The following is a 25897-nucleotide window of genomic DNA, read 5'->3' on the forward strand; positions in this document are numbered from 1 at the left end:
AGAGTGAATTTTCTTGGGTTGAGAGCCTTTTATTTCCCTCTTTCCTCCTGGGCCCACTCTGAGTCTTGTGTTTGGCTAGGATTATATATAGAAGATGAAACCTTTCTTCTTGCTTGGAGCTGTCAGCTATCTTTAAATGAAAAGTAGAGAAAGAAATAGAGGCAGTATACATAATGTTTAAGAACAGTGACTCTGGAGCCAGACTGCTGGTATTTAAATCCCAACTCTGCCACTTCCTAGCTGTCTAATCTTAGGCGAGTTGCCTAACCTTTCTGTGCTTCAGTTCCCTCACTTGAAAAATGAGACTAATAATAGTGCCTACCTTATAAAGTTCTTATGAAGATTTCAGAGTCAATCAATAGAATGTTTACAATGGCACCTGGCATATAATGAGTGCATGAGCATTATTAGCTCTGTCTCTCCACCCAGCCTATTTCCGTCTCCCTTCTAATTTTCCGCTGATGACCTCCTGGGTAGAGTTAAAGGAAAAAGGCTGCTGGGTATTAACCATGACACTGGGTTCTTTTAGTGTAGAACAGAAAGTTCCCAGCAGCACGGGGAAGAATATTTTTCTTTCAAACACTGACACATCATTGAGTGTGGCTCAAGCCAGAGCATGGATTTGAATGTGGCCCTACTTAGCCTGGCCTCAAATTTCCTTTCAGGCCTGGCTCTTACAGCTTGACTTTGTGCTGCCGTAGCTGCCACCTGCTCTGTGCTCATCTCTTCAAAGTGATTATCTGATGAAGTTAATACATGAAGATGAATCTTTCTTCCTTCTCCACTATTTAGTTTTACAGAGGCTTGCAGTGGTGCTTCCGAGGTTTCCTAGATCACGAGCTGGGAGCTCCTCTGAGGAAGAGACAGCATTGTCTCCCTTTCTCTTTGGAACTGAAGGCTCAGTAAGAAGAGATGGTTGCCCATGAACCAGTTGCTGGGGCAGGAGAAAGCATTCTACTCTGTCCTGATTTTTCTTCCCAAGCTCCCTCTCATTGCAGTGTTCTCCTACCTCTTAGATGAAGCAATGCTTAACATAACATTTGTAGTCCAATACCCTAGAAAGGGGAATGACAAACAAATCCGAGAATTTCTTTGAATCTTCTCCCACCTGCAATGATACAGTTAACCTATGAGGAAAATCCAGCTACACATGCTAAGTGTCCTGGTTGTCTGCTGTGGTGATACTACTCTCTGTTGTCACCACAGGGTAGAGGAACCATTTAAAACATAGGCAGTTAGTGAATAAATTTAGGATTTACTTGTCTGGAAGATTTTGGAGAGCTGAACAGAGGCCCAGATTAGGAAAGGAAGACCTTCTACTCCCCAACCGCTGCCCAGGGCTTGCCGTCCAGTGCTACCTAAAGCAGAGACTTGCTTAGGGAAATTATCACACAGCCCTAAAAAGGTGCCCGGAAATGTCCCAGGATTGGTGAACCTTACCCACCTCAGACTCCTCTCCCTAGACCTGTGGGAAACAATTTCCTCCTTTTATTAGGCCCCAGTTTTAGCCGACTGGGGGAGCTTCTCCTTTGACCATAACTATGCCTGGGCTCAAGTTCACTCGCATATGTCCCTCTGCTTCTGGTGCTGGGTCAGCTCCTGGCTGCTCAGTAGGTAGTCATCAATGAACGTGAAGATTTCCTCAGGGGTGATAGGTTCCATGTAGCGTTCCCGGTCAATTCCCTGCTTGTCAATCAACACCATGTTGAAGTAGGAACGAGTGAGGCGTTGGAATTGCCTAGAGAGAGGGGCCCAGGCAGGTGTGAGACCTTGTATGGGCTCCATCTCACCAGGTTCTACTACCCTCTGACCTTTCACAGCTCCATTGATGGACTAATTCTTTCCCCCACCAGATCCTTTGTCCTCATTCCCTCCCCTACCTATCTCAAGCCCCTTTCTTTTTTCTCTGCTCAGACCTTAGTCTTGCTGCCCTTATATGTCTAGCTCTGTCTCTTCCTCTCCACAGATGGAGAAGCTTCATTATTACCAGGCTGCACTTCCTTCATAGGCCCTTGTAAGCCAGGCTACAACATATAGTTATGTGGGCTGCACAGAATTTAACTCTAGGGAGCACCAATCACACGCACTATGATGTGACTAGTATTTTCTAGAGATGATCTGGGCATAACCTGTACAACCATAAATGGCAGCCTCGAAGTTGATCAGTATCACCTGGTCAACTTTCATTTATAGCTGCAAATCTGCAGTCTCCTTCCTCTGAGTGTTTCCCAGTCTTTCCCCTACCTGGGACTGAATCTTTCTGATCCTACCGAGACAGGCCTAGAGGCAGGTATTGTTTCTAGAACAGAGAACAGTGTGATGGCTCTGAGTTATATGTGGAGGCTTTGGAAAGGTGATGATGGATAGATAATGAAAAAGTCAACTTCTACCACCTGTCACTTATAGTCTGCTCTTCTCCCAGGGGCAGATGGGTGTGATTCAGATTTCAGTGCCTAAAGATGCCTTTTCCTCCTTTGGAGACTGAAGGCAAAGAGATGAGGCCATGAGCAACAGGATAGGAGGCTTATCTGTTTGGGTCTGTGTCTCAGCCCTGGCTGTGCTTCAGAGTCACCTGAGGTGCCTTATAAAAAAGGCACACTCCCGAGGTGGTTTGGGTGGGGCCTGGTCATCTGTATTTTAAGCTCCTCAACACGATTCTGATATCCTCCTGCCACTCTCTGATCTCACCTAATGCATCTAAGAGTAGTGTAGCTGCTTCTCCTACAACCCTCCTGTTGCCAGTATCCTGCCTAGGATTTCTGCCTACCCCTTCCCTGTGGCACCCCAGCCTGGACCTGAGCTCCTCGATGATGTTAGCTGACAGCTGTTGCTCCCGGATACGGCCCACCTCTTGAGGTGGCTGCCCCACCAGCTCAATGATGGTCACGTGCCGCAGGTCCAGTCCGCAGGTGGATTGCTGGGAAGGGAGAAAAAGGTTTTATGGAATAGGTTCTCAGGCTCAAACTTAAGGCTGCTTAGATGATTTCTCTTGGGAGGCAGTGTGGAAAAGGAGAGTCTTCTCCCCAAACAGCATATGATGGCGTCTACAACCTCTCTTCTCTATCATTCCTGAAGTACTTTCCCTAACAGTGTTTCCTTTATTCTAATGAAGTATATGAAACTGGTTACCCCATGTGGGGTAGAAAAGAGAAATATAATTGATGAATTATAGGAACATAATCTCTCCTTGCTTAGTTTTACATAGATTTTAAACTATGTAGATTCTTAGTTTTTAAAATTGAGGTATAGTTGACATATAACAATTTCAGGTGCACAACATAATGATTTGATATTTGTATATATTGTGCAATGGTTACTAAAATAAGTCTAGTTCACATCCATCAGCGCACAGTTACAGGTTTTTTTTCTTGTGATGAGAACTGTTAAGATCTACTCTCTTAGCAATTTTCAAATATTATTAACTATAGTCACCATGCTGTACATTATATCCCCATGACTTATTTATATTACAACTAGAAGCTACATAGATTCTTAATAGATGGCTATCGTAATATGATAATAATGGCTATTGTTTATTGAACATACATACCTAATGTTTTGCAGTCATAATCTACTTTAACACAACACCCCTAACAAGGTAGGTGGTATCATTCTTATTCTGTAGAGGAAAAAGTAACTTGCCCAAATTTGCATGACAATAAGATGCTGAGCCAAGATTTTAACTTAGGGCTGTTGCCGCCTTCCTAAGTGTGTACTCCTTACCACTGGGCTACATGGCCAGGCCTTCTCTCGGTTTCCAGGATTTCTCCAAAATAGTGCTAGTGCTCTTTTCATTACCCTTCGTTGCCTTTCTAATACCCTCTAACCCTACTCTGGCTCTTTGTTCTGCCTTGTCCCGCAGGTCCCCTCTTAGCCAGTGACCTGGGGCAAGGTTTAAAGCTGCAGTGAATACTCTATCCCTTGTCTGAGCTTTGGTGCTACTCTTCTAGTCCTGACCTTCGGAGTCACTGTCCTCACTGGCTGATTCCTGTTCTTGTTCTTAATTCCTGTTCAAGCTGAGGTATTGCCTTTGTCTGCCTGTTTTGGATGGCTGGAGGAACTAAGTCCTTTTTGGTCTAGATACCCAGTGTCATGCTTTTGATAAAGCTGCTTCCATCATGGGCCTCTGAGTATTGACTTGGCAATTTGTAAGATTTAGCCTTTAGAAACCCCCTAAATAGCTTCTTCTTTTACCAGGGTATTCAGCCCTGTTTCCAGCTCCTCAGAGCTGGTTCTCTTAGTCTTGTCATCATATTCTGAGGTCTTTTCAAGAACCTAGTCTATTCCTTTTTTTAATTATTATTATTATGGCGACATTGGTTAATGAAATCCAGTAAGTTTCAAGTGTACAATTTAACAGTAAGGCGTGTGTGTGTGTGTGTGTGTGTGTGTGTGTGTGTTACACTGTGTGTTCACCTCCATAGTTAGATTTCTTCTGTCACCACATATTTGACCTTAACTCTATATCTACCTTCCCTGACCCCCTACTCTCTGGTAAACACTAGTCTATTCTTTTTATAAGTCCCAATGGCCATATCTGTTCTGTCCTATCCACCTCTCCTTCCCCAACAAGTGGCTTTGGCTAGATATTTCATAGTATGTTAAAAATCATCATGCAACTCCCCCGTTTTAATTTGAAACATCACAACGCTTTTCCTTATCTTCTGCTACTAGTAAGGGTTAAGAACACAGATCCATGAGTCAGACTGCCTGGATTCAATCCTGGCTCAGCCACTTACTAGCTAGTGATCTTGGGCAAATCTTTAACTTCTCTATGCCTTAATTTTATCGCCTTTAAAAAAGGAATATAATAGTACCTACTTCTTAAAGGTTGTTGTGAGACTTAAATGAATATATATAAAGCACAGACTTATATAGCTGGTACCTGTATAGCACTTACCATCTAAGTGTTTGTTACTGCTATTATTCCTTGAAAACATAAACATAATTTATTCCCAACATTTACATTTGATCATACATGTCTTACAAGTCTCTCTATAGTGCTCTGCCACACTCCCTTCCCATCCTTCACCAAGCCCCCGGCAAGTCACACCTACCATTCCAGTGGCCTCACTGCCTTTTTAGTAAAAACAAAGTAGTTTTTTAAATGTTCTAAATTTATCTATAGTAAAACTGATCAAATGTCCACAAAAAGTTTGAGGAAGTAGAGTTTGTGCTACAGAAAGAGCAACTCTGATTTAGAAGATTTAGGGGTGGTGTTAGGGGGCATGTAAAGGAACTAAGACCTAATTAGGGGAGTGTGTCTCACCTGTAGCATAGAGATCTGCATTTTATAATATCGGTTGGAAGGATCAGGAGCTGAGATGATGAGGAGTCGCTGTTTCTCATAAAACTGATCCAGAAGGCCAGCAGCTGAGTTGACATTGACATTAATCTTCATAGCTAGGGCAGAAGCGGATGGCCAGTGAAGAGTATGGCCTTCTCCTTCATCCCAGCATGGGTAACAACATCTTGTAGCATTCCAGTCTTTCAGGTTAACCCTTTTTGGTTATTTCTCCATTTTCTTGGAGGAAATACTGAAATAACACTTGGAGGTTTTAAGCCCTTTGTTTTGGAATATTCTGAGGGAGAACATTGGCCCTTAAACACATCTCAGAACAACCCACCCCCATTCCCACGTTATACACATTGCTATTGTACCCCTGTGCCATACACATTGAGAGATACTCCAAAGTACCCCTGATCAACATTCCCTGGTTTCACTCACGAGCACAGATAGGTGGTAATCCTGACCACTGGCGGCTAGACTGACAGACCCGGGAGGGGGTCCCTTGGCGCTCATAACCTCCATCACAGTGATATTCACAGGTGGCACCGTAGTTGTCCCCCGCTGAGGTGCAGGTGAGGTAGCCATGCTGTGGTGGTTTCAGAGTTGGGCAGCGTCTTACTGTCAGGGAGGAGTTCAAGTTAGGGGCTAGGGTATCTCTTTTGGGAAAAAAAAAAGCTAAGAGGGTAACTGTGCTGGGTTTTCTAGATCAGGAAATCTAAAATGATCGGAATAAATGACCTTTTTTGTATTTCCAATGGCCAGGGATAGAGCCAGAATTTCCCTTTCCTTAGGAATTAAATCTGAAATGTAGACAAAGGCATTCATAAATCTGGAGGCATAGGTGAGTATACAGATTGTCATCAAAAGACTTTATTAATCTGTAAAATAAATATTGCCATTTTTGTTTTCAGACTTTGTGGACATGCTGCATAAAGATGTCTGCCTTACAAAATTACCTTTTTTTGTCTTTATTGAAATATAATAGATAATTAGTTGCTTGTATTTATACTATACAATTCAATGAGTTTTTTTAAAACTATAATTGGCATACAATAATATACTAGTTTCAGTTGTATAACAAAATTACTTTTAATATCAAAAATAAATCAGAGCAGACTTAAACATCCGCCAGTGGGAGAAGTATTCAGCAAATTTTAATACATTCTTAGAAGTAGCTTATTCTATTGTCATTAAAATATTTCTGAAGAATTTTTAAAGAACATGGAGAAATTACTCGTGTTATAATGCAAAGCTAAAAGGGTTATCTAAGATTAGATGTACAGTATGATCTCAGCTATATATATTTTTAAAGTATTTGTAGATAAAAGACTAGAAAGAAAATACCACAAAATTAACAATTGCCTTGAATGATATGATAATAGATTTTTTTTCTTTGTATATTTATTATTTACCAAATATTCAAAATGAGCATGAATTAGTTTTATAATGGAAAAATCAAAACAAAACAATACAACACCAGCCTAAGAGGAAGAATCGGGCAGGCAACACCACCAATTTCAGCAAAGGGGAAAGCCTGAGAATGAAGTCTGATTAGATTTGATAACTGAAAGGCCAAGAAAAGAAATAAGTACAGAGTACCTTGGTGAAGTTTATCTCAATTTAGCAGAATGAGAAAATCTTGTCAGATTTTCTGGAACATGTATGCACGTGTCATGGAGGCTTCCTGAATGACTCTGGTGAATTTGTTTATTCCTCTCCCAATCTAAAAGAGGTGTCTTTTTTAAGCATTGAGAGGAGAGGATTGTGGTGGGAATCTAGAGAGTCAGGGTAGAGCAGGAATAATGAGCAATGTGGAAATAGAAGACTTCTTTCTGACCTTGTACTTTCACAATGAACTTGCAGCTGGCCTGGTTGTAGGCTCGGTCATAGGCAGTGTAGCGAATCACATGTTCTCCTTCAGGAAAGTGAGAGCCAGGCTCCGGGCCCCGAAGTGTCACCCTGCATGGGACAGAATGAAAGAAACACTAAGGAAAGAGACCTTTACGATCTGGTTCTGGGTCATTATCACTACAGCCTCAGCCTATACAGGTCAGTGTGGGCAGCCTAAGAGCCTGGGGAAAGCTGTTGAGAGGCATTAGGGGCATCCGATACTCACCTGGTGATGGTACCATCAGCAGAATCTTTCACCAAAGGTGGGTCCCAGTACACCCGAGCAGTCAGTTTCTCTGGCTCTGCCATCTTCTCACGTGAGTGGGGACAGCGGATCTTGGGGGGATCTATGTCTGCCAAGGTCAGAAATCAGATGCTGACTTGTAGGCCTACTGCCTTCCCTGGGGGGAACCCATAGAAGCAATAACATGCCACTGGGTAGGTAAAAGTACTCTCCATTCAAGATGCTCAATGGAACTGCAGGGGAAAACTCAGCTTCAGGGGAAGTGATCACTTCATTAAGCATGTGCTCCAGAGTGCCACTCTCATAGCAAGAATGTTTTTTGTGGTGAGAATTCCACATCTTTGTGGACATAATACCAGGGTGGCTCTTTGCAGCAGGACATCTGGGAGCAACCAGCATTTACCTACACATACAGGCTCGCCTCCACTCCATTGCCCATCTTCCATGCAGATTCTGCTGCGGTCACCTTCCAGGTGGTAGCCACTGGAACAGCTGTAGTCACAGCGGGAGTCAAGGAGCACCCCATTTGTGCAGGTGTAGGTGCCACTTGTGATGAATGGCAATGCGTGGCATCTCATCTCTAAGAGAGAACGAAGTGGCAAGGTCAGTGGCTTGACTTGTGGGACTATCTGGAGGTGATACCTGGCTATCTAGTACAAGGAGAACCATATCAGAGATAGCAGAAAACTCTATCCAAAACTGCCCTTACATTTTTCTGCCTAATTGCCAGTTTTACCTAATTGCCTTCTTATTTTTATAAGATACAGTAGTGCTTGGAGTGGGGGTGGTTCTCAAAGAAGTAAATTATTTGTCCAAGTGCACTGACACCTGAGTTTGAATCCCAACTCTCTGACTTGAGCAAGTTACCTCATCTCTCTGAGTCTCAATGTTTTCATCATTAAAATGTGGCTACTTCATAGGACTGGAATGCATATAAACCTCTGGGCTCATTTAGGGCCTCAGGTGCTGTTAGTTTTCATCTCTTGTTCCTCGAATGCTAGAAAACCTTGATCAAATTTAATTTTTTTTTTTAGTATAATTTTGATGTTACCACAAGCACTCCTCAGCTGAAGCTCACTTATATGTAGAAGGAAGCTGGCCCTATCTCTGGGCGAGAATACAAGTCAGGCCAGTGCATAGAGGGCCAGCTTTGGTGGTATTTGATTAAAGAGGAATCCATGTGCTTTAGACAGCATGTACCAGAAGTGGAGACTGCTACCATGAGTTCATTGTGAGCCGGTGCTTGCCAAAGTCCAGTTCGAGATACCTGATGCTTGTAAGGAGTGGGTGAGCCATACATTCCTTTAGGTTGTCTAAGTTCTAACCCTGCATAAGTTCAATTATTGGAGCTTTGAATAAAGATTCTATAAGCTATGTTCATTTTGCTTTTTGGTCAAACCAGACTTGAAGATTATTGCCTTTTATGTTTTCAGTATCCTTTATGCAAAAATCACCTCCTTGAAATCAGGGCCAAGAAAAAAGATTTGTCTTTTCAGATGGATTTGTTTTCTTAGTATTATCTGACAGTGAAAATGATACGTCCAAAGTGTTTGCCCTCTTGTCTCTTATGAGGAAGGACAAAGCTGGATTCAGTGTTCAAATATAGTAATTAACTCATTCTAGGCACCTGGAAATATGTATGTCTCCATTCTTTTAACTGGTTTTATGTTCATTTGTAGACTTATTTAATTTTGTGAAACCAATTCAAATTAATTTTGGAAACAATGGGGTCTAAGTCCTAGAACAAATTAATTACAGTCACCTAGAGGGACATGGTGGCTTCCTTCTTTCTGCCTATGAAGCTTCTCCTCTCCTCCACGGCACCTTCTCTGACCAATCCAATTTCTCTCTGAATGCTCAACACTCTGTGTCTGGTCACACTGCATTCACATGCACACATTTATGTTTCTATCCCATTAATGTATAAGCTGCCCGGGGGTAATTGAGGAATTGAGTAAGCTCTTGAAATTACCAGTACAGGGCCTTGCATATATGGCTGTCCTATAAATGGCATTCAGTGATTAGACATATGAACAGACAAAGCTCTGCTGCTAAAAAAAATAATAGGCTGTAGAGCTTGAATAAGAGACAGGGATTTGGGAGCTGAGGGGGACATGATTTGGAATGTGCATGTATTAGCATCTCACATTCTAGCGTAAGGGTTCTTTCTGACTTTCCAAAGAAAATGAAGAATAGTAAATGCCTCATAACTTCACTACCAAGGCCTTCTAAGGCCTTAGGCCAGGAAGAATAGCAGTTTGCCACAAATGGGAAAGAGTTTGAGACCACACATCCTCGAGAACAGAGGAAGGCCCAGGTCCATGTCAGGCCACAGGCCTAAGCTTTACATGTACTCCTGGGCCTCCTGAGCAAGAAGGACTGGTTGCTACTTAAATGCCCATGTTATTTGGACAATAACCTCAGGGAGAGAAAATGAACTAGAATGTTAGGATGGGGAAAGGCCCTGTGGGGCGTCTGTGGAAGATTCTCATTTTGCATTTGACAGAGGGCACAGTAACAGCTCTAAGTCTATACTTTCAGTGGCTGGCTGGCCTCTCTTGCATACACATGTCAGCATCTGCACATACACCACTTACGCCTGCAGTAGGCAGTTCCAGACCAGCGGCGGCTTGGCAGGCATTGCACCGACCTTCGTCCAATCAGTCGAAAGCCCCGGTCACAGGAGAGCTCACAACGAGTACCCAGGCTGCTGTGATAATTTCCTCCCCACCGTTGGAGAGGTAGCATATAATAATCAAGACATAGATTCGATGAAAAGATTAATGGAACAATCGCAAGAGCCCAGAAGCCAGACCCACACATATATGCAGAAATAACTTTTTGATAAGGTGCAAAAACAAGTCAATGGGAGAAGGATAGCCTTTCAAAAAAAAAATGGTGCCAGAACAGTTAATTTTCATAAAACGTCGCGGCGTCTACAGAAGAAAAGAAAGAAAAGAAAAGGAAGGAAGGAAGGAAGAAGGAAGGAAGGAAGGAAGGAAGGAAGGAAGAAAAAGAAAGAAAGAAGAAGAAAATAGAAAAAAAAGGGGAAAAAAGAAAAAGAAAAAGAACCTTGACCTAAGTTTCACATCTTATACAAAAAATAACTCAAAATGGATCATGGATTTAAATGCAAAAAACTTAAATTATAAAAATTTTAGAAAAAAAAATAGAAGAAAATATCTGAGATCTAGAGATAAGAGGTCTTAGACATGACACGAAAAACACAATTCATAAAAGAAAAAAAATCAATAAATTGAACCCTGTCAAAATTAAAAACTTTTGTTCTGTAAAAAGCACTGTTAATAGATGAAAGACAAACCATGGACTTGGAGAAAATATTTGCAAACCGCATATCCAACAGAGAACTATTATGTAGAATATATAAAGAACTCTCAAAACTCAACAGTAAAAAAGCAAACAATCCAGTTAGCACATGGACAAAATATATGAACAAACATGGCATTGGATATACTGATGGCAAATAAGCACATGCAAAAATATTCAGTATCAGTCATTAGAGAAATGCAAATTAAAACCACAAGATACCATTATATACCCATTAGGATGTCTAAACTTAAGAATATGGCAATACCAAGTCATGGTAAGGATGTAGAAAAACTGGAACTCTTACATATTGCTGGGAGAAATACAAAATGATGCATCCACTTTGGAAAATATTTTGGTAGTTTCTTATAAAAGTAAATATACACTTGCCATATGACTCTGCAATCCCACTTTAGGTATTTACCCAAGTGAAACGAAAACCTGTGTTCATACAAAATCCAGTACGCAAATGTTTAAAGTATCTATTCATGACTGCCAAAGCTGGAAACAACTGAAAGGTACTTCTGCGGATGAGTGGTTAAACTAACTGTGGTTTATCTATACAAAAAAAAAAAAAAGTGGTGATGTGTATAACAACATGGATGAATCTCCAATGCAGTTTGTGAAGTAAAAGAAGCCAGATTCAAAAGTTTGCATGTTGTAGGATTCCATTTATATGATATTCTGGGTAAGGCAAAAATATAGAGACAGATTGGTGGTTGCCAGATATCGGGGGGCAGCGAGGGTGGAGAGAGAGAGAGAGAAGAGAGAGAGAGAGAGAAGAACCTCAGAAGCCCTGGGCAGGTTCTTGAGGTTGTGAAATTATTTGATACTGTGGTGGTGATTACCTGACTCTATGCATTTGTCAAAACTCATAGAACTCTACACCAAAAAGAATGAATTTTACAGTAGGTAAATTTAAAATAATTTTTAAAAATAACACAAAGACGGATGCTGAGAGAGGGAGAAAATGCAATATCAAAAAACGTGCTTAAGAAAGTCTGATCCCAGTTCAGTTCTTAGCACAGAAGTTAATACGGCCATTAAATCATAAAAGCATCATAAAATCGCCTTATTATCTACACTAGGGGTCTCCAACCCCCATGCCGCAGACTGGTATTGGTCTGTGGCTTGTTGGGAACCGGGCTGAACAGTAGGAGGTGAGCGAGCAAAGCTTTGACTATATTTGCAACTGCTCCCCAGTGCTAGCATCACCGCCTCAGCTCCACCTCAGAACATCAGGCATTAGATTCTCATAGGAGCACCAGTCCCTGCTGCCAAAAAGGTTGGAGACCACTGGTCTCCATAATTTAAATGACTCTTTAGTGGGTTCGGGTTTTAAACACATATAAACAGGCATAGGGCCACCGGCCCAAGAATACATACACAGGACAACACAGATCTGTTAACCTGCAGTCAGGAAGGCTAAAACCCCATATAAGCTTATTAGATTTCCAAATCCTCAGGGACAAAAATAAGGGGCCTTGAGAAAAGTGCATCAGGAGTTAAAGGAAGAAAGAAAGGCTAGAGTCTCTGCTTGAAGGCAGCTGGAGAATGAAGACAGGTGACAATGAGAAAACTATCCTTCAAGCAACAACACACTTGTAGCTTCCAGCGTTAGTTTTGAGCCTGTGGCTGTGACACACGGCTGCCATCTGGAGTCACCATCTCCAAATTACATAAAGTCTCCTAAGCACTACAGTTGCAGAGCTGTCGATTATGTGGTCACAACACATATCACGAAGACTATATAAGAGGCTCAGACCTCAACAATCACTCCTTTCCTAGTTCTCTCCAGCATTCTGCCAAGGAAAACACACATTCAGATTGGAATGGATTGCACAAGCAAGCAAAATAAAGGGAAACATAGAGCTCAGGATAAATGCTGAGACAGTAAGAGAGTGCCTAGCTATTGTAAAGTTCAAATTTGATGGCCCAGAGGAATCCTGGTATAAAGAAAACACTGAGAGGCTGAATCAGAGCAAAACACTATCCAAATTTTCTCTCCCCCTCAGATTTATTGAAGTCTAATTGACAAACAAAACTGTATATATTTAAGGTATAAAATGTGATGTTTTAATATATGTATACATTGTGAAATGATTGCCACAATCAAGTTAATTAGCACATCTATCACCTACATAGGCTACCTTTCTTTTTGTAGTGAGAACACTTAAGATCTACTCTCTTAGCAAATTTCAAATATACGAAACAGCATTGTTAATTACAGTCAGCATGCTTTAAATTAGATCTCCATAAGGAAGAAGAAGGCAGTCTTTGGGAACTATAGCCTGGTGAGACTGACAGCACCGATAGCACAGTGTTCTAGAATATTTGAACAGGTTTATGAGCAGTTAGAAAGAGAAGTGCTTTGCTCCAGGTATCCTCAAGAACAAGTCATTCCAGACTGACCTCATTTCCTTTTTGGGTACAGTCACCAGACTGGTAGAGCAAGAGAGACGGTCGGTACACTATGCAGAAGTGAAGCATGTCATAATGCCTTCATACCATTGATGTAGATAAGATGCAGAAATACAGGAGAGATGATAGTACAGTTATGGAGATTCATAACTGGCTGAACAACTGTACCCAAAGAATGCTGATGGGAAACTGAAACTAAGAATGTGGCTAAATACTGTATGGTGAAAATGTCTGGCAGGAAATGTGTTAGTCATTACTAAGTAGCTATTGTGTGCTAGGCACCATGCTCCGTATTTTCATTTTTCACATTCATAATCTTCTATAGTTCTCTCATCCATGAGAACTGTGAGGTAGAGTGGCGTTTATCCCTATCTTGCAGATGGGAAAGTAACTTACCCAGGGTCCCTCTACAAGTAAGGAGCAGAGCTGGGGTTTGAACCCAAGCTTTGTCTGGCTCTAAAACCTGTATTTTTTTTCTAACAGTATCTGCCACTGTAGCATGTTAGGCTGCTATTTTGAAGTATACATTTACATTTTTAACAGATAATATAGCCACATGGTTTAAAATCCAAAAAGTATAAAAAGTTATACAGTAAAGTCTCCCTCCTACCCCTTTCCCACACCGACTGCCACTTAGTCCCCCCATAGAGAACTGCCATTAATAGTTTATGAATATAAAGCAAATAAAGCAAATATTGCTATAGATTCTTATTTTCCCCCTTTTTAAATACATAGAGTAGACCACTGTTCCTACCACTGCTGTTTTTGTTACTTAATGTGTTTGAGAGATCTTTCCATATCACTACAAGCATGCAACCTGCTTAAATGAAATAACATCTACAAAATACATAGCACACTGACTGGCGCATAATGGGTGTTTGGGATCAAAGCTCTGGAATGTGGAGGAGCTGGGACTTGAACTCAGGCCCATGGACTCTGCTCTGTGCAGCTGTTCGCCTTTATAATGTCTTTTCAGGGATTATAAAGGAAACAAAGTGCTGACAACAGGGTTGAAAGAGCCTTCTCTGTGATTATCTTCAGATAACCTGGGTAGAGTTACCAGCTTGCCCATGGCTGAAGCAATCTTCAGGGAAAGCGGCAGCCAAGAGGACCAAGGGCAGACGTCAGAGAAGAGTTTCTGATTCCAAACTAGGACTCAGAGTAAGGGAATGAAAGAAAGTTCAAGATAAGTGAAAATAGCAGCAAACTACACGGGTAATTTGTTCTAACATAATGATCTGGTTTTTAATAGTTAACTCTTCTTTTTAAAATTATTTTTTCTGAAACAGTGGGTTACATTTTTGTTGGAAAGAGATAGAATGAACATGGCTTTGGAGTCAGACAGATCTGGGTTTAAATTCCTCCTCTGCTACCTTTGAGCTCTGTGACTTTCTAAATTTAACTTCCCTGAGCTTAGATTTCTGATCTGTAAAATGGGGATAATAAATCAGTTTCATTGAGTTGTTTTGAGAATCAAATGAAACTATATTTAGCCCTGATAATGATATTCCCTAAATCAGTGTCTGGATTTGAGCCACTGGCTCATCCGGCAAACATTTAACCTACCATCTTAGACTGCAATTTGTATTCAAAACAACATTTATTATATAAAATGATATTTTTGTGTGGCTGTCTTCAAATGGCAGTCTTTTGTGATTGGGTCTTTATTTAGCTTATTTGGGAGGGGATTTTGCTGTTTTCATTTCAGTTTTAATATCTTGGATCTGTAGGCACCATCCCCAAATTACAAAAAGGCTCAAACACTTCAGTTGTAGAGCTGGGATTATGAGGTTACAAAGACTTTACAAAGGAGGCTGAGACCTCAGATTTTACTTTCCTGGCCACCCCTCCCCCTCAACATGGGTAACCTCACTCAATCAGTTTTATGCGCTGAGACTAAGTCCCAGAGAGGACCAGGAGACATTTGATCCCAAGCCCAAAGCTGCCATGTGGCTTATATTTTTCTAAAGGTCTTTATACAGATTTTAAAATAACCAATGAGGCAGATTAACGTTAATCATGGGATTGACAGACCTTTTGAAAGTACTTTCTGCATCCGTTGCTTTTTCCTGTCCAATTCTCCTATTTACAGTCTCCTACAATCTGGCTTCTGCTCCCAGGATGCCAACCAGCCAGTAAACATTTTTGAGCATCTACTTTTTACATTGCTTTGAGGGGGTGCTATATGTGACTCCTTCTGTTAAATAGGTAACTATTTTGTTGAGGGTAAAAAAAGTAAACCAAAGAGGCAGTACATAATGAATGCCAAGTAAGTGGTCCAGAAAATAAACATTTATTTCAGAAAAGGTACATAGTAAGTGCTTGATAAATATTCATTGAATAAATGAATGAAAGAATGAATGGACAGGGAAAGGCTCAGTGCAGGCTAAGAAGTCAGAGAATGGCACAGAGTTCTACTAAGCTGGCTGAAGCATAGATTTCATCTGGGAAGAAGGGATAATGAGTTGTCAGGCTGGGCAGCTAGACTGAGGCCAAATTCTGTTAGAAATGGTCATAGTGGCCCACTAGGTTTGAAGAAAGGAGAAATACGGATCAGAGAATCCAGTTAGGAGACAACTGCCATTATCCATGTGGGAGGTAATAAAATTAATCTCATGGATTAATGAAGAAATGACAGTTCTTGATGAACGACTGATGAGAGATGATGAGGAAAAGGGAGCTATTAGAAGTGACAGGGGCTATTAAAGGTGCCATTGAGGTATTTTTAAGAGAATGATGGTACCATTATCAAAAGTATGAAGGTCAGCTAGTAGAGCCTTTTTCAGGGAAGATGAAAGTATTTGGTTTCAGATATCTCCAAGTAGAAGTGTTCAGCAGCACTTGAAGATGTAGTCCAGGAGCTCAGGAGAGAGGCCAGAGTCACCCAAAGTGCAGATCCATGCCTCATTCTCTCTCTTATCACCACTAGAGAGCCCATCTCCCTTCTTGGCTTCAGCTATGAACAGAATAGTGAAATGTCACGGAGCCCAGGGAAGGGGGGTTAAGAAGAGAGAGATGTGTTCACTGCTGCTGAGAGGCAGAGGAGATTGAAGCTCAAAGGTCATAGCTCAAAGCTCAAAGGTCATTTGTGGGTGAGTAGGAAACAGACTATAGAGTTTAGGAATTAGTAGGTGCTGAGACAGAGAGGCAGTGGTATGAACCATTAGGGAGTGAGAAGAAGATAGGTAAAGGGTAGCTAGAAAGGAGCATAGAGGAGCCCAAAGCTCTGATCATTTCTCTGTAGAACCTATTTTCTCAAAAGTTACCATTTAACTTCTTGCCAAATATAATTTTTGCAATACCTTCAATTGGTCCCTGCAACATTTGACACAGTAGATCTCTTATTCCTTCTCCTTCCTTAAAACTTCTTCTCCCATGGCTTCTGTAATATAGATACCACCCTGATCTCCTCCTACATGGCTAACTACTAACTATTTCTTTTTCCCTTGTTGGCTCCTCTTCTCCTATTCACATCTGCAGATGTCTTCTTAGGCTCTGACCTTGGCCTTCTGCTCCCTCAGACAGCTCATCCATCTAAGCTGATGACTCCATTTTTCCAGTTCCCACTGCCTGTAGGGCACTGTCACTAAACCAACTGTCTTTTCTAACCTTGTCTTTATGAGCATGGCCTTATAGTTCTCCCAGATATTCAGACTGGATGCTTTCAGGTATTCTTTTGTTTCTTAGCCTTTGGTACATCAGATTTGTACCAAATCTTATCTCTTTCTTTGAGACATCTATGGGGTTCATTCTTACTCTCCATTTCTTTGCCACTACCATCAATCAACTCTAACGAATATTACTGTTATTAGTTCCTGAACGTCTACTCCTCCTGAACCCTTACTCTCTGTACAAAATAATGAGGTTAATATCCTGAAATTACCATTTACCGTGCCATTCTCCTGGGCAAAAACATATGATAGTTCTTTAAAACTCACAGTACAACAGCTAAACTCTTCTTCATAGTTTGCAAAGCATAGAAACAAAGAATCTTAGAAATGGAAGAGATATTAGCTATCACCTGATTTAACTTTCCTTCTAGTGCAGAAATAGCTATTCAGCATTCTTCACAGATAGTCCTCTTGCCCCTCTTAGAAGAACCACTAGATCATGGAGCCTTACCTAATTTGGTCTCACTCTTTATATTCAACTTTATTTTCTACTACTCTCTCCACATCTAATTTCTTCCAGTCAGGCTGGTTTCTTCCTAGCTCCTTCCTCTAACAGGTTTGTTCTTACCTTTGTATCTGTGGCCATCTGTTTCACTGAATGTCCTCCCCTCCCTTTTTCAGTTCTCAAAACCTGCCCATCATTCAAGACCTAGTCTAAATGCCATCTTTCGAGACCTCTTCCCTGACTTCTTTTCCTCAACTCCTATTGCATTTACTGCTACCACATGGTTTCACACTTACTTGCCCTGCATGTGTTAATTTTACTGCCCCTTACCCATCCCTCCCCCAGTAGATTATAAGGTCCTTGAGGGGGACAAAACTCTATCTTAGATTTTGTTTCACCCACAGACTTACCTTGCACAGGATTAAGCACACAGTAGGTACTCAGTCAATACGTAATGATTAATAATAGATAGGCAACCTTAGTGCTAGTGCGATAAGGTCAAACAGGAAGTCAGTAACCAAAGTCATGATTGGAAATCACAAACCTTGATTCCATGAGCTTCAGTTTTGGCACATGTGAACCAAGCTGGATGAGGATACTTCAGGGAGACCCTAGGCCTTAGGCTGGAAAAGACCCTTCCTTGAGACTGAGAAGCAGTGAGGATTACCTTGGTAGTCTAGGGCAGGGGCCTGTGGGACCTCTTCAGTATATACTTCATTGTTGCTTTCATCTGGGTAGTAGCCTGAGCCTAGAATGAAAAAGACAGTATCAAGATGACGTATTGATTTTTTACTCAAGTCCTTTCTTACCTTTCCCTCTATTCAACTTATTCCCTTCCTGAGGACATGGCACTCCATGGGTGGCAAGCCAGGTGGATATTTAGCGGGGCAAATTCTGCCTTATAAAGCAGTAGAACTATTGTGGGCAAACCTCAACACCTCAGCTCCATAAACGGGGAGCTCACGGGGTAGGGCAAGGATTACTGGTAGCATCAGAAGCCTCCATTTGAAAGAAAGAGTAATCGAACTTCTTGAATGCCCATCAATCCCACCAGTCTGGACTATAAATGACCGATTTCCTTGTTGCAACATATGAGTATTGGAGAGCTGCTGATAACCAAGCTCTGAGGATGGACTGTTCTCCCAGGTAGGAGGAAATAATAGAGCATGAGTAAGATCTTCCCCCTAATGACAGGTCTGTCACAGTCCTCAGAGGGAAATGATTCCTCAAGCTCCCACTAGTCCATAGAACACCAACCTTTTGCCACTTGGTTGCCATTGCTAGGGGTGGCATGCCAAGGTAAAGAGGGAGGGTTCAAAAGGCAAGGGGAAATAAGAATAGTTTCACATCCTGAGTTTTTTGTCCTGATTTTGGGGAAAAAGCAGGCAGAGTCCTTTGGAGAAATTTCTGGTTCCTCTAATCAGCAAGAACTGTAGTAAAGAGCTGATGAGATGGAGAACATTCCCAGTCCACTCCCGTTATGTTAAGTGGCCCAGTCCCTGGTGCAGGCAGGTCTGTGGCTGTCTGAGAGACTAAACAGTATGTTCCACCAGACGTTAGGAGTCAGTCATGAACACAAACTAATTGGAATACAACTCGTTCCTTTCTAGAGTGAAGCTTCAGGAAGCCCTCCTTGCAGCCTCCCTGAGCCCTAATGCTTGCACAGGAATAGAGTAGCCAGCTGTGTAGGAGTTGGAAGACAATTTTTCACATCCAGGACAAGACTGGGTTTTAATGCTGGAGCCCTTTGGCCTGTGTAAACACTCAGACCACAAGTGTTCCTGCCTCCTCTCTGGGAAGAGGCACAGGGCCCCCTGCACTAAAGGGTGGAGCAGAGAGCTAGATGATGAAGCTCCTCCATTCCCCACGGACTGGGGATGGGGGATGTTGGAAAACCAGCCCAACTTGATGAGCAAGGGAATACATCAAATTAAAAGTTAGCCATATGAAATCATGTCCTCATTGGTTTGCCCTCATTCCAGAGGAAAGAGTTCATTTTTTCTCTATTTTTTCCCCTGTTTTCCCATTTCAATTCTTCTCCTGGCTTCCTTTTATTTATCCTCAGGCATGCTCTTTTCCCATATGGGAGGCTTCTTTGTGGAGGGCAGAATTCTTGTCAGCTGTTTTGGTTTAGTATTAGCCTCAAAGCCTTACAGCTTCTGTAAACAAGAGGCCAGATGTATGTGATTCCCTGAAGGATTTGGTGCCCACAGTTGTACCAGAGCTTGCTTATGAAGAAATGGCCAGCAGAGAGAAAAACTCTGCTTGTCAGAAGAGCGAATGGGAGTATCGGAGGCCTATGGCTAGAAAACAGCAGCAGCAGCAGCAGCAGCAGCAGCAGCAGCAATGGTTGCTAATATCATTCAGCACATGCTCTGTGTTCAGCCCATTACGTGTGTTATCTCATTATGTCATCCTAACAACTCAGTGAGGTCGACACCCTTATTGTTCTCAAATGTACAGATGAGAAAACAGACTTGAGGGGTGAAGGGAGTAGTCCAAGTCTCCTAGCTAGTAAGGAACAGAGTGGGCATCCAGCCCAATGCTCTTTGACCCACCTTGATACCAAACTCAGACACTCCACTAAAGATGGCAGTAGGAGAGAGATTTGGACAATGTCCAGCAAGGATCAAAAATCCAAAATCTTTTTTTGCAGTCCAGCTTCTTTTACTCTGTGTGCGTGGGATTGAAGGCCACGAAACATTTTACATCATTCCAGAATTATAGGGCATATGGAAAAGCTAAGGGGAAGACTCAGCCAGATAATTACAGTCTCCACCAGGGTGCAGAGGTAGCTGCAGCAGTGCCAAGCTTGCTTTGTGATGGGAATGGACTTAAGCCACCTTACTACTTTAAGTCTTTCCGGTTCCCCTCACTGCCTGTCATTGGGTACTTTTTGTAAATATTAGTATATTGAGATGAGATATAAAAAAAACTAGAGAGGCACCCTTTCCACAATGTTCTATCTGCTTGTCTGTTCAGCCCTGGGAGAGACAGGTTTGGGCAGCATTCCTCAGCTCCTTTAGATCAATCAGCGGTTGCTGTGGGCTCTGTTACTGGATTCCTCCAACTTCCATAGTACAGTCAGATCCTCTAAGCACTGCCCTTCACAAAGGTATGGTTGGAAATGTAACTGACAGGTGAAGACTATTTTCAGATCCACACTAATGCTTGGCTTATAATACATATGGTCTGACTGCACAGGTACGCCAATAGACACTTTTAATGGACTGTTTGCTTTATTTATATTCTTAACCCTTCCCAACCCCTGCTTATTATTCCTGGATCCTTTTACTGATTAGTCCTGAATCCACACTTGGCTGCTTTCCTTGTGCCATTCTCATTTGAGGACAAGGCTGTAGTTGGGAACAAAACAGTGCTGGATGCCTAGAGAGTGAGTGAATGAACAAATGGGTGGAACAAGCTCAGATAGCTAAACTAGCAATGTAGAGAAGAATTATTGGAAAATTTCCAAATGTTTCTCATCAGATACCCTCCTACGAACAAAGGAGGGCAGGATAAGTGGGTTTGCAGGGCTGTTCAAGACCTCACAGCCTGGGCTCCTCCAAAGGAGTGATGACCCAGTGATTCTTGGAGAAGTGGGAGTGCCACTTTTGTAAAGAGCCTTTTGAGAACCTCAGATGAATCTTAGTTTTTAAATAAAACCACCCTGTCCTCAAGACTCCAATAGCTCAGGCTTCTACCCTGGGAAAGGTAAAGGCCTTTGTACTCCATGAGGTATCTTACAAGAGTTCAAAATTGGGCTTTGAGCCATCTAATCTCCACTCCCTAAGTTATGTGGTCTTTGGTTGGGTTTGGGTCTCATGTACTTGAATTGAAGCTTGGGGAGGTTGAGGAGGACAGCTTCTTTAACCCCAAACAGTGTGTACACTGCCAAGGGCTTAACTTAATGTTTTTCATCTTAATGTCAGCTCTTGTACTTCACCCCCTACAAAGCCAGATTAAGCCAAAGAGGGGAAGAAGTTTGCATATTTGTTTGAAAACTTCATGCAGCTGTTCCAGACAAACAGAGCTATTGCCAAAGGCCTCCACCAGGAGCTAAGGGCATGTGGAAAATTTTAGCTGCAAAGACTGTGGCTGTGATGGAAGCAGTTTGTTATTTACTCATCTCTGGATATTTTCCTAAATCCATTGGTTGGGCCTGTCTCCTTCCTCTACTCCCCCCGCACCCCACCCCCGCTAAGCCCTGATGAGGGCAGACACTGTAGAGCCACACACAGAATATTCTTAGCACTTGGAATGCTAGCTGGACCCCATCAAAAACCTCTGTCTACCCCCTCATTATTCTTCCATAATTCTTCTACTCCCCTTTTTCCTCTCCCCACCGAGTCTCTTCTCTTAAGCTCCCTATGTCTCCAGGGGCAAAGGATGAAACATTCAGGAATCCAGATATTCCATCCTTTCTGAAGTAAGGAACAAGCCAGAAGAAACTGGGGAATTCCTGTTTGAGAGAATATGATCTGTATTGTCATTAACATGTTTGACAGAAAGGGGCTATAAAAATATCATCCTATAAATAATGACTGGGGGAAGAGGGAGAGAGAGGGAGTGAGGGAGTGAGGAGGAAGCTAAGTGCACAAGGAAGTGAGACAATGGCCTTAAAAACCATATTGTTCAACCTTCTCATTTTTATGATGATACAGCCTGTTTTCAAATATCTCTTGTTAGTTTTCCTCAAAAGCCTTCCGTGGTAGCCTGTTGCAATATTTAATTATCTTTATTGTTGAGAATAGTTCTGTTTTATATCTAATTTAAGTGTCTTTCGTTGCAGTTTAACTCTTCCCTTCTCCAAGACTGAGTCTAGGCCCTGCACTGCCCTGCCTAGAAATGATAGGCAACATCTCCTAGAACTTACCTGTATACCATGTCGGTGTCACTGCTGGAGTGAGGAAGAACAGTAGAGAAAGAGCTCCTCTTTGGATTAGTTGACCGGACATCCTCTAAAGGAGACGGAGGTGTCAGGGAGACAAGAATAAGGGTAGGTGACCAGAAGTACCAGGACAAAGGAAAATAACTTTCAGAAATCAGCCATCAATAAACTTCCAAAAGTGAGAAGAAGCAGAAATGCAGGATCTACTAAGAAGAGGAGAGATTTTTAAATTAATGAATGCCTGTTACATCATCCCCATTTTGTAAGGATTTTCCACTTTTATAAAATAACAAGACTCTTTTTGTTATTTATGGTCTCTTTTCATCCTAGAAAGAGGAGGATGTAAAACAATCAATTTTCAATTGACCCTGGTGAGATTAGATGCAAATGTTCCATGGTCCAAGTAATAGAGAAGGACATTGAGGTACCAAGACCAGGAAAGGGTCAACATAAAGTCATACAGAATCAAGAGGGAATTCTGCAGTCTAAAGGCTGCCAGTTGATAGTTTCATCCATTTACTTAGTATTTCCTAACCACTAATCTGGGAAAGCATTAGAGTATACAGACTAGGAGCTTGAACACTGGAGTTACACATATCTGGATGTATATCCAATTCTGTTCCTATTAGCTACAGGGCCATGGGCAAACGCCTTAACTCTTATGAGCCTCAGTTTCCTCATCTATAAAATGGGAATAATAATAGTATCTACCTTATAAAAATAGATTATTACCTAACACATAAAGAAGCAATCAATATATATTAGTTATTATTACCAACTTTGTATTAGACAGGACTGGATATCTCCTTTCTCTAGTCAGTAACTATACCTTGGCTCTGTTCTTAGCTTTGGTTTTTGAAGCTTAGTGGTTTAGTAGTGGTTTCTGGCTTTTAAGCCCAGCCTAACCTTCTAGTTTTACCCTGCTGAGCCAGCAGGAAGTCAGCGAGGTTGGGAAGAACTTACTGAGGTATGTGAGGAGAGAGTAGGCAATTTCTAATTGCCCCCTCACTTCCTGTCCTGTCCTCACTTTAATGGGATGAGAATTCTGTGGTTCCCAGTAGGCAAATACTTCATAAATGACAATATTAAACTTGCTGCCCATTGGTATAAACTGGCCACTGGACTGTTCAGTAAGCATTCACTCACTCACTCATTCACTCACTCACTCACTCACTCACTCACTCACATGCTTTCAATGAAATACCATGCTCAGGGGAGGAGTCAGTCCCAGAAACAGAGAAACAAAAAGATGGCAGATTCTGGGCATAGTCCCTAAGGGACATGAGAAGTGAAAAAATGGTATACATTCATTTTCCAATTTATTGCTACTTTGGCTTCAGATTTTGTCTAGAGAGTGGCAAGGAAGCAATATAGACAAAAAGTGAGAGCAAGTGAAAGAGGCAAGGAAAGTGGAAAGATGTGGGAAGGAAGCTAGAAAGAAAAGAAAATCTGCCAGAGCTGAAGGAAAGAGATAAAAGCAGAAAGACAGAACAAAAGGATGAGAACGAGGAGTTTAAAGAGAGATCCAGAAAAATGAACAGCTTAAATAATCACTGAGCCCTCTGCCACATGCAGCCTCAAGGAATCCAGTTCCTTGGTTCAGGAGTAAGGGCTTTCTTTTTCAGACCTTGGTGTTCTGAGTCTGTGATTGCTTCTCTGCCCACCTCTTCTCAAATCTCAGATTGAAAATTTGACTCACCGGAGTCAGCCAACTCTCTGCTGAGTATTGAGAAGGTAGTGGGAACCTGTGTCGATAGCCAGGTCAAATGAAAAGCAGCATATGATCCAATTTCATAAAAGAACTTCTTCCTCTCTCTCCCACCCCTAGCCATGTTGCCCAAGGTCTGAGTCTTTTTACCTCCATGGCTGTGAAATGTGGGTAAGTATAGTGTGGAGGGTTTAAGCAGCTGATCTTACCTGTTTTATGGAATTTTGTGCTCTCTTTTTCTCTCCTCGTTCTCTTTCTCCTTCCTCTCTGCTTCTCTCATCAGTCGAAAAACCTTCTACTTTAACATTCCTAGAACGAGTGGCTCCTGGTCTGTCCGGGCCTCCGGGATTCTGTGAATGCTGCCCAGATGTTAGGACATCTGCATCTGCCAAAAATTTCCTTAAAGCTATATTATCCCCCAAGCTATAGTTGTTTTTCCCACAGAGAAGGGTTTTAGAGAGGTAGAGGAGAAGGCACAGAAGGATTAGAGGGAATCGGTCTGTCTCCTGCAGAATGGAGATTGCAGGGGTGGGAGTGGGAGTGGAGGAGTGGGGTGGGGGTGGAGTGTGAATGGTGCTGGCTCTGCGTGCCTGAATATAGTAATAACAGAGGCTGGCAAAAGTGCCTCCCGAGATGTGGTGCATTGAAAAACACAACTTTTTATGATTCAGCATGACATCAAGATTGAATGAAAAGGAATTTCCAAAACTTCAAGGAGAAGAGAAGAGTATAGCTGACTTTGACATTCCCTATAATTCCTTAGTACTCCTCAACTCTGAATTGCCTTGTCATCCATATACCCAGGGTCAGACACACTTTGAAACCCTAGCACTGATTATCTAACTTCTATGGACTTTAGTTTCTGATAAGATTATGTTGTTTACAAAAAATACTATGTGCTTCTTGCTTGAAGAATCAAGACTGATTTCCTGTAATAAGAGTGGAGGGAAAGCATGCTTAGAGAGGCTTTAGCAGGAGGCTGTTTAAGGGAATCTTGATGATTTGTACATGGCAAGGTTATAGCCTTTGCTAAACTGTTTCCCAGTGACCCCGATGGAGGGATATATTTCTCTCCACTAAGCAAACTTTCTTTTTAGTGTTTGATAATAAGACTATTCCACCATACTGCAGGCCAGATCCTTACAGTCTCTTTCCCCTCAGACTTGACATTTCCATCCTTGAAAAATCAGTGGTCGTAGTAGAAATATTTTTAACTGGTGTAGAAAGGGTTTCTTCCCTGTGTGTGCAAGTATATTGGTAACCCTTTCTCAGTTATGAAGGAAAGAATTGTGCTTACCTTAATAAAAATGTTCAGTAGCAAGCCTGTTTCATTTTAATCCACCAATCATAAGTATCTATTGTTTGTTTACTATGTTCAACAGTATGATAGTGGTATAAAGAACCTGAAGATATGATTTTGGCCTCATTCATTCAATAAATTTATCGAGCATGTATCGTGTTAAGGATGGTGGACAGACAAAAATCCCAATAACCTTATCCATAATTAATTCAACAAATATTTATTGAGCATCTATTATATACCATGCAGTGTTCTAGGTACTTGAGAGACATTGGTGAACAAAAAAGACAAAAATCCTTGCTTTTATGAAATGGAGGAGACAGATATTCAACAAAAATGTTCTTGATTACAATTGTGTGTGTGCTTAGGAAACTAACCTTCATTGGGCATCTACTATAAGCTAAGAATCAGGGGACAGTGGTAAGTAAGAGTGCTCCTTGATCTAAAGGAGCTTACTCTCCAGCTTCCAGAGGGTTTATATTTAGTAGGGGAGATAAGGAGGACACAAACTATTAGAAAATGATGCAAGACCATATAAAGTTACAAGAGCTATATTATAGAATGTGAGGACTCTGAACACTCTGTGGGAAGAGGTGGGCCTTGGTATGCTCTCAGGCAAGGGAAATGACTTAAACAAAAGCTCACTGTTGGTCAGAGGGGAATGGGCTAACTGGTTAGAGGGCTCAGGGGAGGGGTGGGCAACAAAGTTG

General features: G+C 41.7%; 1 protein-coding gene across 1 annotated transcript; it reads right to left on the minus strand.

The window, feature by feature from the left end:
- Window positions 1-1235: 1235 nt before the first annotated feature.
- SRPX2 (sushi repeat containing protein X-linked 2) lies at window positions 1236-24441 on the minus strand. The gene is made up of 11 exons (XM_039874028.1): window positions 24097-24441; window positions 22165-22249; window positions 17923-18036; window positions 10022-10261; window positions 7828-8004; window positions 7407-7533; window positions 7128-7249; window positions 5729-5908; window positions 5270-5403; window positions 2796-2917; window positions 1236-1738 (listed from the first exon to the last, which is right to left on the minus strand). Exons 2-11 carry the CDS (start codon window positions 22244-22246, stop codon window positions 1558-1560), a joined length of 1479 nt encoding a protein of 492 aa, XP_039729962.1. The 5' UTR covers window positions 22247-22249; window positions 24097-24441; the 3' UTR covers window positions 1236-1557.
- Window positions 24442-25897: the final 1456 nt, after the last annotated feature.

The sequence above is a fragment of the Pteropus medius genome, unplaced genomic scaffold (assembly GCF_902729225.1).
Source record: "Pteropus medius unplaced genomic scaffold, Ma_sr-lr_union100, whole genome shotgun sequence".
In the NCBI taxonomy this organism is placed as follows: domain Eukaryota; kingdom Metazoa; phylum Chordata; class Mammalia; order Chiroptera; family Pteropodidae; genus Pteropus; species Pteropus medius.